The sequence below is a fragment of the Alligator sinensis genome, unplaced genomic scaffold, assembly GCF_000455745.1.
Source record: "Alligator sinensis unplaced genomic scaffold, ASM45574v1 scaffold301_1, whole genome shotgun sequence".
Classification (NCBI taxonomy): domain Eukaryota; kingdom Metazoa; phylum Chordata; order Crocodylia; family Alligatoridae; genus Alligator; species Alligator sinensis.
The window spans coordinates 1,763,625-1,778,017 of NW_005842035.1; the positions used below are offsets into that span (position 1 = coordinate 1,763,625).

At 47.1% G+C, this 14,393-nt stretch overlaps 1 protein-coding gene across 1 annotated transcript in view; it reads right to left on the reverse strand.

Moving 5' to 3' along the window:
* Positions 1–13,933, reverse strand: part of IQCG (IQ motif containing G) — a 29,391-nt gene extending 15,458 nt beyond the window's left edge. The window contains exons 1-4 of the mRNA XM_025202750.1: positions 13,905–13,933; positions 5,887–6,034; positions 1,079–1,326; positions 377–505 (exon numbers count right to left, since the gene is read on the reverse strand). Of these exons, the coding sequence (XP_025058535.1) occupies positions 377–505; positions 1,079–1,326; positions 5,887–6,034; positions 13,905–13,933 (554 nt within the window). The remainder of the gene's footprint in view (positions 1–376; positions 506–1,078; positions 1,327–5,886; positions 6,035–13,904) is intronic.
* Between the last annotated feature and the right edge of the window lie 460 nt (positions 13,934–14,393).

Consider the following 14,393-nt stretch of genomic DNA (forward strand, 5'->3'; position numbering starts at 1 on the left):
GCAGGAGAAGAAAGAACAGGTTCTTTGCTGCTCTAACTTCCCCAGGAGCCAGAGAGTCCCAAAATTGGGAAGTCATAAGTGGGCCGCTGCAGCCAGCACACTCCAGTGTGTCTGGACAAACCAAAGGCCTGGAGGGGTTAGACTAGCCCAGCTGACCTCCCGAGGCTCAAACCTGGACAAATTCCCACTGCAGACAAATGTCAGGCCCAGCAATGCACTCCCCTGACATGTTTCTGTGATGAATGATAGTAATGCACCTAGAGAGACTCGCATGGGGAAGCCATGCTCTTCTGTACTGTCAGGCCATGCCCAGAGGGGCAGAAGTCCCTTCCCCCCCAGGGAACGGTGCTGTGAAGGTGCTTCCCGTAGCCCTAACCTCATGATGAGGTTGTGTAAGTTATTCTTCTTCTCCTTCTCTCTCTGCACAGCTCGTAGCAGGCTCTGAAACGTTCCTGAAGTCTCTATCTCCAGCAAGGTCTCCGCAATCACCTGGCTGGCATACTGCCTGCCGACGAGAACAAAGAGAAAGACCTTATTTTCTGCCATTTTGCTGTCTGGCTCAGCTATATAGGCCCCACTCCTCTTTGTTGCTAAAAAGCTATGGTGATGCCATGCCCTGCTTCTGTTTTATTCAGATCCTTTTACTAAGCCAAATCCAAGGTTATGGCTACCATGTAATTCCCATTCGCACACCTGGAGTATTTCATATTATGGTGCCCTAAAAGATTAAATGTAGTCGAGCTGTTATCAGTTCGTACTGATATTGCAGTTGCTGCAAAAGTTTTGGGCCATCAGGGAAATCCACTGTGTTAGGTCCTGTACTGACTTTTACCAAGCTACGATCCTGGCCTGGAAAGCTTACCATTGACCAGCATGTGGAGCGTGGTAATTACAGCATTCCAGCAGCTTCCTTCATGTCTTCTAATAGAGTCCCTGAGCTTAAAAATGGTGGCGGGGGTGCTTGAACCAAAGCTCATTGAACGAGCTTTAGTTCAAGCACCTCATCGCCATTTTTAAGCAGAGGGACACTGATACATGAGACATTGTGGTGCTTTAATTAGAACAGCTCTTCACTCACATATCCTCCAGGATTTTTCGGATGTTGTCTGAGGACAGAACGCTCTGCTTTGCAGCACTGTTAAAATAAAAGTTGGCCTGTTGGAGGTCTCCACGTGTCTCTTGCAGTTGCTTCCTCAGCTGATTGATCTTGGCTTTCTCAGAGGGAATTCCTGTGCCCTTCTCTGGCATGGCCGACACAAGTTCTTCATACTTCATCCCCAGCTCCTTCTGGGTCTTGACGATTTTACTGACTTCCTGGCTATCCATCTAGAAAAGAAACAAGAGAGATGTTAGGTGCGCTGTGGATGGGAAACTCAGCAACGTTAAGGAACAGGAGAGAGCAAAGCTGAGTTGATGATAAGCTTGGGAAGAACTGGGCCAACAGCAATCAAGTGGTGAACTAAATTCCACACCAAGGAGGCAGGTGGTTGATATTGAAGCTCTGCAGTCTGTAGCCAGTATGGGCCCTGATTCAATTCCCCTGGTTTAACTTTAAGCCTGGGGTGAAGCCCCATCGGGGCCCATGAGATTATTCACGATGGGTAAAGCAAGGCATGTGCCAAAGGCCTTTCAGGATTGGGACTAAGATGAAGCTGGCAGGGCAAGAAAGGGTCTCCCTCTCTGCCGTTTCTCACTGGGTTGCCAGCAGCTGCACCTACAGCTTCCCGGATTTAAGCATTTCTATAGCAACCATGCTGTGATGTGCTTGCTGCCTTCTCGACTGGAGAAGTAGAGATGGATATTGGTTATTTGTTCAGCTGTTTTGTAGGGGGAGGCGATGGAGGAACCACAACAGGAACCCAAAAGGGAGACTCCAAATACCAGCAGCTACTGCGGTAACAACCTAAACAGGCACATTTTTTGTCCACCTATGTTCTGAGGAACCAAAGGGAGGGTCGGGGAGAGAGCAGTTCCTGTGCCAGCAAAAGCAATGGCGATCCCATTAAGCTATGACACTTCTAACCAGCTGAAGATCTCCAGGCACATTTTGCTCTGTTGCATGTCTGCATGTGTTCGCCTGCATGCACAGGTGTATCACTTGTGTGCATTAAATGAGTGCAGGGAGGTGAAAATATAAAAAATAAGAAAGAACAAAATGAAAAGAGCTGCTACTCCTTCTCTTAACGGACCGTGTTTCAGAAGGAATGAGCTTGGCAAAGGAACTCATGGACTTCCTGGTGGGGCTTTGATGGACAATTCAAGACAGGCTGTTAACTGGATTGCTGTAACTCAGTGCTGCCTACCCTTCCAGCTCTGTGGGCCGGTTGAGTGTTGCGGGGTTGGTCTGTGGTCCAGATCCTGCGCAGAGCTGCCACCTGGGGTCAGTCCGAGGGTGTGATCCAGAACACCAAAACAACCCCATGTGCCCAGATCCAGCCAGATGCCAGCCTGACCCTGAGTATTGGGCAAGTTATCCAGCTCACATAGCTTCCCACAGTCCAGAAATCTGGCAGCAAGCGGTGGCAACGAATGTTGCTACTGCTCCCCGACTGCCAAATTTCCAGACCCAGGGGAAGCCCTGTAGACTGGATGCTGAGCAGCCCTGCTGGAAATAATTAGGTGGGATTTAAACCTCCAGAATTACCAAATAACACCCAAGGAGTGGAGTATTTGCAAGCTGTGCTGCTGCCCTTTGCTTAGCTTCTTGGCAGCTGCCCAGTGTACGAGGCACCTGCACTAAAAATTCAACTACTGGAAATTCTCCATTCTTCTGAAGGCCACAATTATCCTGATGAGGAAAGCTAATGGATTATCAGACAGTGCTGCGGTTACTGAAACTGCCGCTGGTATGCTTGATTTATATGGCTCCAGTAGTGTTCTGGGTATTTTGCAGACAACTATGAAGATAAGGTCCCTTGCAATTTAACTGATGACATGCAAATGTAAAATCAGGGGTGGGAAGCAGCAGCTAAACGAGACAGCACTGACAGTCACATGTAGCTTGTGGGTTCCTCCTTTTTTTGGTGTATTTGACTTTTTTTCCTATGTTGTGTTTTGGTGCCTCTGGGAAGAAGTGTGTTTCCAGGAGGGGCTTAAAGGAATAATTTCCACTGCCATTATCAAGCTGAGTCTGGGTCAGAGGCAGAAGCCAACCCATAATCCTTACAAAAGTGCTGGTACAATTTGCTTCTAATACATCAGAAATTTTCCATGCAAAATTCCATGACAATCCCTGTCTACAAGCTCCCAGCCAGACTGGTATGGACTGTGGGGTGGGGGGTTGCCTTCATTTGTAGCAGGGGATGTGGCCCTCTACCTGGGACCTCTTGAGCATATTTTTAACCACCTTTGCAGCAGCCAGACATTGGCTGCTGTGGTTTCCCTGTTTTACCTGTTGCAGGTTCGGGTGTGATATCTTGTGTTGCATCAGGGTTGACTGTGTAGTTTTGCTAGGCAGGGGTGATCCTACCTCCAGCAGGAGGTTGGACTAGATCGGTGGTTTTCAACCTGTGTCGCGGACCCCATGGCATCCATAGATCATGTCTAAGGTGACGATGATCAATCCAAAGTATGTGAGTACCCACACTGACAATTCAGAGGGGTCCACGCCTCCATCTGAAATTTCCAAAGGGGTCTGCACCTTTATTTAAAAATTGTTAGGGGTCCACAAATGAAAAAAAGGTTGAAAACCACTGGTCTAGATGACCTCTCAAGGTCCCTTCCAGCCCTACTTTTTTATGAAATTCTAAAATTGTTTGACTTGTTTGCTGGTTACTTTTCAGGAAAGCAGTGCCCTCTACTGCACGGCTCAAGCCTTATTCAGGCTTTGAATTCAGCTTGGATGTAAGATTGAGGGTTGTCTTCTTGGCAACTTTGTAGGGGATTTTTGAAAATACAGGGTGGCAGAGAAAGAACTGGTGGAACACATGAATTTCATTTTATTTTAGCTTTCCTCTGGCATTCTCTGTTCAGCATTGGACCAGATAAGCCTGCTGCCAGTAATATATTCCCACCTCACCCATAATGGTTCAGATTTTTCCAGCTCATTTGGCACACAGAGAAAGTTTCAGAGTTGAGATCTTGTTGTGTGTTACACTTAGGACATGTTAACTGCACTTAAAACATGAGCGGCTGTGCATCCAAGCAGTAAGACGCATGCTAAGTGCCATCGTAATGTAGGAATCGGGACTCGTGGTAGAGGTGATATCTTTTATTAGACCAGCTAGTTTTGTGCAAAAAAAAGTCTTTAATTGCAAAAATCTAGTTGGTTGAATAAAGGCTATCATCTCTACTACGAGTCCTGATTCCTTTTGCTTCTAGACCAATCTGGATACCTGACCTCATAATGTAGCAAATTTGCACCTTTTCACGGGAAGACAATCTCCAGATTGTATTAAGTAACATGTGTACAGCTATCATTGGACTGCTCCAATGAGACGGTGCGAGCTGTATGCAGTCCTGACCCAGCCATGACGTGTGCCAGGGACCCCTCTGCTGTACCAAGCCTCTGCTGCCAGTTCCAGCCCCAGCACTGCACTGGAGCCTGTTGAAGACTGGTGCAGTGCTGAGCTAGGACTGACAATTAGTGAGCTGTTCACGAGAGACTGCGTTAGGGATTGTAGTGACCATGGCCACGCAACTGCTCAAAACGCCAACTTTTAATACAGCGTGGCGATGCTTACTGTGCTCTAAATAAAATGTGCGAAGTGTCCCGTGCAGCATGACCTGTGTTAAGCCTGGAAATTGGCTGCTGCCTTGCTTAAGAGGTAAGATTCTTGATTCTCGTTGGAAACATTAAGAATATATGATGGTAGAAAGAAAACCCTTCTGCCTCTCAAGACTATCCCTCTATCCCTTAGCCTTGCTCTCCACTCTAGCAGCTCCAACCATCAGCATCTCCATCAGCATGTCCACGCCTTCAGGGAACGTCCAGTGTATGAAGCCCCTCGTTGAGTGGAAAGGGTTCTGCCCTGTTCTTCCTGTTTCCCTTCAAACCCGCTTCTCTGTGATGCCTGTTAGAAATCAGCCAAATAATGGCAACCAAACAATCCATCTAGGGTAAGTGTTCAGTGCTGGTCTAACCCTCCTCCTGAAGTCAAGGGATTTTTACCATTTACTAACACAGGGAGAGAATCACAGCCATGTGGGGTACTTTTGAAAATTCTGCCTTTATTTGGGCACAGGACACAATTATACCAGCATGGCCAAGAACAGACAGGGAAGAAACTCCTGCATGGGTGTAACTTCCTAGCATCCAGTGCAGGATTATGTGTGACGAAGAAAAGCAGCAGAAACGCCTTGGTGTTACGTATCATGTGTCCATGGTTATCCCACGGTAAGTTTATTCAGTGCAAGTCTCCCAATGCCTGAAGAAGGGTGTTTGTGCCCAAAAGCTTGCAAAGAGCAATTTTTCCAACTATTTAGTTGGTCTAATAAAATATATCACATCTGCCCAAAGAACCTTGCCTGCCTTCAGTGCAAATGGGCTCTCGTGTTTCTTGCTACCTATTGCAGTGCTGCCTATTGTGGCAGCTACAATATAACTAGGATAACTGGTTTTCATGTCTACTCTGGATTCAGTGGATGAAAGCAAACTAAATTACATCGGTAATTAGGTGTTGCATGTCCAGATCTTATCCTTTGTATGCTGACTGGTTTTGCGAAAGTCTATGCCCTGTGGCAGAGGGACCTTATCAACGTTGTGCAGCGCCATGTGAGATCCAGATTCCCCGAAGGGCACCTCACTGGGCCCAGGATATCGATATTAAAATCAAGCCTCATCTGAACAGGATGAGGCATTTCCATCGTGTCCCCTCACCCAAAAGTGATAGAGTAAAATCAAAGCAAGAAGAACAAATAAGAGGAACACAAAACAGAGGCACATACATGGATGATTTCTGTCCTGCCCTCATAGGACCTTGGCAAGATATATCCGAGAATAGAAAGCTGATCGAGGCAGTCTTCCAGCAGAGCAGACAGCTGCAGAATCTCCAGAGGAGAGAACCTATCCACCGCCGTAGTCGCCTCATCCTTGCTAAGAGCACGTGGCAATGAAAAAGAGAGAGCCTGGAGTTAGCAATAGTTGGAGAGAAACTAGGTACTACGACAGCTTTCTCCACAATCTTTCATATCCTTCTGTAACTTGTTTATAGCCCCCTCCAAACACTGCACCTGGGTCACAGCCTTCTCCCATGATGGGAACCCAATGGTTGTCCTTAACTTTCATAGGACAGGTTGATCTCAGCTGCCCTCATCTTGCCTGGCCAGACTGAGCACCAGTGTGCAGTGCTCTGGATGGTGGCAAGTGGCCTGGCTCAGGCAGGAGCCCTTTTGTTCCCTCCACTCTATATTCCCCTTAAAAGTGCCCACTGGCTGTGCTGTACAACTCAAGAGGCTGCCCCTTTGCTGGCTGCTGCTTTAAGCCATTCCTTGTTATTTATTGGTCTATTTGACAGTCCCACTGCCCTCAGCCGGAGGCAGGGAGAGCTCCATACTTTGAAATACATTGGACTTGGCAAACTAACTTTAGCCTCCTATTGTGGTGAGTCTTGCACAACGTTTTTGGGATTCAAATGGGAAAATGCTTTTATGTACAAATCTGAATTTTCTTGGCATGCCAGCAAACTAGATGCTCCAGGACTGGGACAGTGCATGGGCACCAGAGTGAAGGGAATGGATAACAACCAGAATCCAAAGTGATTGGGACTAGTCTGTCGTCATGGTTTGTTATACATAGGGTCTATTATCGTGGACCAAGCTGAGCAACTCCAGGACAAACGAACATAAATGAGATATTTTTAATTATCTAGATGTTATAACACAGGTGATTGTACTTGATTTTATTATATACATGCTATTTTGATAAGACGCTATCCTTCTAAATACCTGAGGGGCTGCCATAAAGAAGAGGGAAAGCACCTTTTCTCTCTTGCTGCAGAGAGGAGGAATGGCTTGAGGTTGCAGCAAAAGGAAATTTAGATTGGAAATTCAAAAAATGTCTTTGTTGTGAGAATAGAGAGGCAGTGGAATAGATGCCTAGGGAAATTGTGGGCTCTCCATCACTGAAGGTGTTCAAAAAGAGGTTGGACAGCCAGGGATGATCGAGGTGTACCTAGGCCTATTGTCCACCATGGGTATTTCCTGTACTTCTGGGCTTTGCTGATTGCTCCCACTCTTCTCTTCCCACCCCTTTTGTTCTGCTACGTGTGTCAGGGTGTTTTTAAGCCTCCCCAGAGGCACTGGGTGTTGGCCACAGCTAAGGCTGGGGGCTTCAACTGGGCTGTGCTGACTCTCCTACTGGGACCAAAGCTGGAGGTTCCTGGCCAGAGGGTCTCACCCCTCTGCTCGGTGTCAGACCGATGCCATATTTGGGGTCAGGAAGGAATTTTACCCCTTGGTCAGATTGGTTCTGGAGGGGTTTTTGCCTTCCTCTGTAGCAGGGGGCATGGCCCTGTACCTGGGACCTCTTGGGTGTGTACTGACAACATTTTATAGAAGCAGGATGTTGGCTGCTGTGGTTCCTCTGCTTTACCCGTGGCACATTTGGGGGTTAGGGTTGTGTCGGGGTTGAGAGTAGTTTTACCTAGTTTAAATGATGGTTGTATACTAGGATGGTGTGGATAGGGCTGATCCTGCCTCAGGCACGGGGTTGGACTAGATGTGACCTCTGGAGGTCCCTTCCAGCCTTAGGTCTCTATGACTAAACTAGTGATTCTCAACTAGGGTGCCATGAGATGCTCTTAGAGGTGCCACAGTATATTAGCACTGTTAGTTATCCAAATATCTCTACATGATTCACAAGATAAAATGAGAGATTTCAACTAGGAATCCACCATGACAAAACCATTCTGCCCCGTTGTGCTCATTCTCAGGTCTTTGCAGCAGAAGAATATTATTTTCCATATTCAAAAAATGAGGGAAGCTAAGAACTGGGATTTCCCGGGGGGGGGCCTCGCGCTTAAATAGGTTGAGAATCACTGCTTTAAACACCACTGTGTAAGAGGTATGTATCTTAGATTTAGCTTTTGGCATTCAATAAGTCTTTTAAAAGGCCATGTCTTGGGCTCTGTGCTGAAAGCCTTGTGCAATTTAAACTATCAGTGTGCAGAGGTTATTTTTGAAGGAAAAGAAACCAATCTTTTCTAAATTTAATACAAGGGTTTTTTTATTTTTTGGCCTAAGCAGGTTCCAGAATGATAACGATTTGGCCTTTGAATAGCAGAAGCCCCAGTTGCTGCCTTCCCCCCACCCCCCAGTCAAGAAAAAGACAAAACAATATGAAAGCAGTCAATAGAAATGAATGGTTTCCAGACAACCCGCAGCACAGCGGGACTCCGATTCTGGGGATTATTGTCATATATGGTATTTCACAGTGTATAGGTCAACCCCCAGCTTTCTGATTTGAAAGGTAAAGATTTTCATAGGTACAGGGTATAAGTTGGGGCTGGGCTCGGCTCCATCCCCTGCGAATGGCGTTGCTGGTGCCACTTGCAGAGGATGGGGCTGTGCCGGATGAGTGTGACCCTGTCCCCACCCCTTGCAAGCATCACGTCCCCAGCCGAACGCCAAGCCCGGCTCCATCCCAATCCCCCTGTGAGTGGTGCCAGGCTCGCAGGGAATGGGGCCGCACCACCCGAGCGTCCAGCCTGGCCCTGTTTGCTGCAACCGGCACTGCTGAACGCCAAGTACCTTCCACAAGGGATGGGGCTGGGCTCAGCTGGTGCTGCCTCATCCCCTGAGAGTGGCACCGGGCTCAACACACAGCTGGTGCACCTTCATCCCCTGGAAGCGGTGCTGGTGCGACCCAAGGAGCACTGCTGCAGGGGACGGGGCTGCTAGCTGAGCACCGTGCCCAGCCAAACCTAACTCCAATCCCAATTTTTTGATGTGGCACGATATATAAGTCGAGTTTGATTTTTACAACCCAAAAATTGGGCTTCAAAACCCAACTTGTACATAGTGAAATACGGTAAACATTTATATCTAATAATACCAATTCCCACCCATCCCTGTCTACTGACGGACTTGGACCATCTTTAAAATCTCTTGAATAAACGTATTTTCAGAGTTTGTGGAACATGACAGCCCAGTCTACGAGCACGCACTGGAAGCAGATCAGACAGCGCCTGTCAACATGACAGAGAGGTTGAGATATGGTTATCCCCTGCAAAAACTCAACTGGTTGAGATTCAGACAAACTCGAGGTTCATTTTTCAGCAACTTCAGGACTGACTGAAGAAAATGCTTACTCCCTGGCTCTATAGCCCTTTCAGGTTCTTGCTGCTCTCACAGCAGAGCCCAACCTCATTTGTGCCGTAGAGAATGTAAGAATCTGAAATTAGATCATGAAATTAATTGAAAAAATGGCAGAAGCTGAATATCATTTGCTCGCTCAGGTTCACAGTGTCACCAAAGGTGAAGTGCAGGAAACAGATCCTCTATTTTAAATCCACCCGTTTCCTACCATTGCTGCTTCTGTGGGATAAGTTCTTTGAGGACACACAATCCTTTCCATGAGGTTTAACTAGCTAAAACCCGGTTGCTGCCGCCTCTGGGGTAGCATCTTCAATTCGTTTATCAAGGGTGCCTTAAGTAACACTAGCAAAAGAAATCCTGTTGAAATAAAAATGCCTTTACAACTATTATTAGTAAGTTCTGGATTCTTACAACAAAGATTGTCCAAAAAAGCTCATTTTACTTTTCCAGTTTTGTTAATATTTGTCCATTCTTTTCACCTACCTCTGAAAGTCAAATTAGTAAATTAGTAATTAGTAAAAATAGTTTGATCTAATAATTCTAGAGAAGGACGGGTGAGTGGATAGAGTATTGGTTTGGGACTTAGGAGCCCTGACTTCCGGCCCTGCCCCTAGCCTAAGTAACCCGAGCCAGTCATTTCCCTGAAGTTTCCCACTCTATAAAATGGAGATAACGTGAAACATTTTGAAATCTACTGGTAGAAAGCTCTAAAATGCAGGGTCAAGATTATAATTAATCTGCATAGTAAAAAAATCATAAACGTCTTTTTTCTCACTCAAAAACTGATTAATTAAAGGTAGCAATGGAGGATAAGAGTCCAGCTGTTGGGGGGGGGGGGGGGGGGGGGGGGGTGGGGGTGTTGGGGGGGGGGGGGGGGCGTGGTTTGCTTGTTAAAAATGTCTTAATGTCCCATCCTACTTAACATGCACTAGCACCCACCTATGCGTTTTATTCATATTGACCCCTTTTAAGCCCAGTCTACATCTTGGGTCTGCGCTACATGACAAGAGTCCCTTTATATGTTAGCAACAAAGATGAAAATATAGTGGGGGAAAAAATTCCATGAAAGAGCGCTGATAGGTGATCACGACAGCACTTTAAAAAGAAGAATAAAATAGTTGTGTCTCTTGTTGGAAAAAGTAACTCTTTTGCAAATGAAAGCAGCCTCTATTCAGCAGGGAATTAATTCAAGTTAAGAAAATGTACAGCTGCAATGTAGTATTTTGCTAAAGCCCAGTGTAGTCCTTGTTGCTCCCGTAGGATTCCTATTATTATAGATATGCATGTACTCAGCAGATATCAGGGCCAAGCCAGTAAACTCTGCCTGGGTTTCTGCTGCTTTATAAATGGATAGGAAACCACTGTCTGGTGTATTTAGAAACGTTAAAAATAAGGAGCTCCCCACACTGGATTGTGCCAATGCAATCCATCTGGGTGAGCACAGCGTGTTTGAATTCTAGATTCAGCCAAACTCCTTGATCTAATCCTACGTACAAGAAAGGAAGATGGTGCAAAGACGCTTGTACTCCACGTATTCTGGTCGGCCCTGCCTGAGTACCTACAGAACTGTTAACATGCCTGCTTTTTTTCTTAGCCTAAATTACAAAGAGCAGTGCAGGCGAGGAAAACCCGCGTGCCTTTTCTGTTAATAGGCAGACCAGGTTCTTTGAGTAAATCTGTAATCTTTTATTAGACTGACTCAAATAATTGGAAAAAAAAATCTTTACAAGCTTGTGGACACAAACTCCCCTCGTCAGGCTGAGGAAGCATCTGCAGTTGGTCTGTGCTCTTTCTGGATGGAAAATGGCTTTTATGGGCTTTTAATGGCTTTTGATTTTGAAAGGCACTTATTAAGTATATCCCTATTCAGTAAAGACCTGCTTAATTTTAAGCAGACTTAACTGCTCTTCTGAAGCCAGGGCTAAGTGGCAGATTACATTTTCAAGTTATTTACTATTACAGTGATGCCCAAGAAGTGCTAGGGGCTGTACAGGCCCAGCAGAAGACCTCTGGCAATTTCTGTTCCCGTCCCCTACTGCAGTGCGGGCTAACCTTTTTGGTAGGCGCGTACACATTAGCCCCGCACCCTCCCACAGTGCCACTCTGATCCCCTTGCCTTGCCTGCCCTGCTTTCTGCTCCCTTCCCTGTGTTCTCTATCCAATGTACTGCTCTGCTTCCTTCTCCCTTCCCTGTGCTCCCTCCCCAAGCTGCTGTTCTGCTTTCTGCTCCTTGTCCTGTGCTCCCTCACTGACCTGTTGTTGGTCCTTCTGCCCCATGCTCCCTCAACAAGCTACTGTTCTGCTTTCTGCTCCCTGCTCCCTCGCTGAGCTGCTTTCTGCCCCCTGCCCTCTCTGCCACTGTGCTGCCCATCCCCTCCCAGAGACTGCCCATGTCACCTGTAGCTCCCAGGCTGCATGCTGGCCCCACTTCTGCCTTATTCCACCTCCTTGTCTGAACTGATTCCTGCCTCCCAGGTGTTACTGAACAGCCTCAAGAAACCCACAAGAGCTGTAGCCTGGATGGATGTGGGCAGGTGGGCAAGGCACAACTGCCCTCCTGGGGCATCCCCCGCGCTCCAGGGGAGCCTGGCAGTGCCCTGGGGCATGGGCAGGGGGAGTGCAAGCACGGGCTGAGCTACCATGGTCTGTGTCCCTATATATGAGGTACAGTGGTGAAAGGGAGTATCATAAATAATAGTAATAATAATAATTAATGATAATGGAAATAAGTAGTGATTGATTATAATAATGAATTACAATAACAGATGGTAGCAATAGGGATAGTAATATAGTGATCATGATTGCGATAATAGATAATAATAATAATATTGGAAATAAGTCAAAATTGATTATAATAATTACAATAATGGATGGCAGCAATAAGGATAGTAACAGTGGTCATGATTACGATAATAGATCATTGATAATAATAATACTGGAAATAAGCTGGACTTTAGTATAATAATTACAATACTTGATGGTAGCAATATGGAAAGCAAGCTATCATGATTATAATAGATAATTGTTAATAATATATTGGAAATAAGTTGTAATTGATTGTAATAATTACAATAATGGATGCTAGCAAAAAGGATAGTAACAGTGATCACAATTATGATCATTGGTAATAATAACAATATTGGAAATTAGAGCTGTGCGAAACAGAAGCGTTTCATTTTGACCAGCGTTTCAACATTTCGACAGAACAGTGTTTCATTTCAACTTTTGTTTCGAGTTGAAACGGCTGTTCCCTTTCATTCTGTCAAAACATTTTGCCGTTTCAACCCTGTTTCGATGTTTCACCCATAGGATATAATGGGGAAGGTCGAAACAGACTATAACTTTGTTATTTCTGGCCAGATTTGGATGAAACTTGCAGAAATGGTAGCTGCTTCTGAGGGCATGATGCGTGCCAAGTTTTAAGGAGATAGGTGCAGGGGGTTTGGAGAAACTGCACGCCAAAATCTTGAGAGCAAAACTCATGTCACGTGTATGAGTTAAGACACAGTAGGGTCAAAACTGCAGGGATGCTAGCCCCTGGTGAGGCAGCAAATCCTGCCATGTTTCAAGAAGATCGGTGCAGGGGTTCGGGGGGAACTGCACCCCAAATTCTTGAAAGCAAAACTCATGTCACGTGTATGTGTTGAGCCACAGTGGAGTCAAAACTGCCGGATGGTAGCCCTTGGTGAGGTCACAAAGCCTGACAAGTTTCAAGGTGATAGGTGCAGGGGTTTGGGGGGGGAAACTGCACCTCAAGCTGTGGACAAGCAAAACTCGTGACACAGATGACCCTGTGTGTGTTAAGGTGCAGCGGGCTGAAAACTGCAGGGGTGGTGGTCCCTGGTGAGGCCACGAAGCCTGCCAGCTGTCAAGGAGATCGGTGCAGGGGGAGTCTGGCTTCTGGGGCCCTGCACCTCTGACTGCTGACAGGCAAAGCTCATGACATGGGTGACCCTGTGTGTGTGTTAAGGCGCAGCGGGGTGAAAGCTGCAGGGATGATTCCCCATTATACCCTATGGCCAGATCTCCAAAACGGCTCCGAAGCTTTTCCGAACCACTTCGGAAAGCCTAACGAACTCAGCGCTTCGATCTGGATGTGCTGTTTCGGCCGCCGAAGCTTCTCCGGATCCACCCCTAGCCAGCAGGGCCAACAATACGCCGGCATGCATCAATTGATGCATCTCCAGCAAAACCATTGCAAAGAAGTGATTCTCCTGCTCTACTCGGCTCTGGTGAGACCGCACCTGGAGGACTGCGTCCCGTTCTGGGCTCCGCACCTTAACAAGGACGGGGTAAAGCTCGAGAGAGTCCAGAGAAGGGCCGCTCGTGCACGGCAAGCCAGATGAGGAAAGGCTGAGGGACCTGGGACTCTTCAGCCTGAACAAGAGAAGGCTGAGAGGGGACTTGGTAGCAGCTTCCCGCTTTCAGCAGGGGAGTATATCTAGGGCTCGGTGAACAACTGTTCACCAGGGCACCCTTGGGGAAAACTAGGAGCAATGGTCACAAACTCCTGGAAGATGGATTCAGACTCGTTTCAGGCTCAACATTAGGAAAAACTACCTCACAAGTAGGGTGTCCCAACTGCGACCATTACTCCTAGCACACCACAAGTTTCGCCAGTCAGCAGCTGGGGTGCAGTTCCCCCGCACCGGTCTCCTCGACAGCTGGCAGGCGTCATGTCCGCAGCAGGGGCCACCCTCCCTGCAGCTGTCGCCTGCCGCGGCTTAACACATACACACGACACAAGTTTGGCTCTCAAGAATTTGGGGTGCCCCCGCACCGATCTTCGGGAAACGTGGCACGCATCACGCCCTCAGAAGGGATTACTGTTTGTGCACGTTTTATCCCAATCTGGCCAGAAACGACAAAGTTATAGGCTGTTTTGACCTTCCCCATGATCTCCTACGGGCGAAACGGCGTCGAAACGGCAACACGTTTCGTTTCCGTTTCAAGGCTGTTTCGACCGTATCTGTTCCGTTTCGATTTTGCTGTTTCGACCTCGAAACAACACCGGTGGTGAAACCAGTGGAAACGGATGGTACTAATGACAAGACTGGAGGGCAGCAGCCAGGACCGTGGCAGTAATGGCGATGACGACAGCAGCTGCCACTAACGGACGTGTCCGACCGGATGCCAAT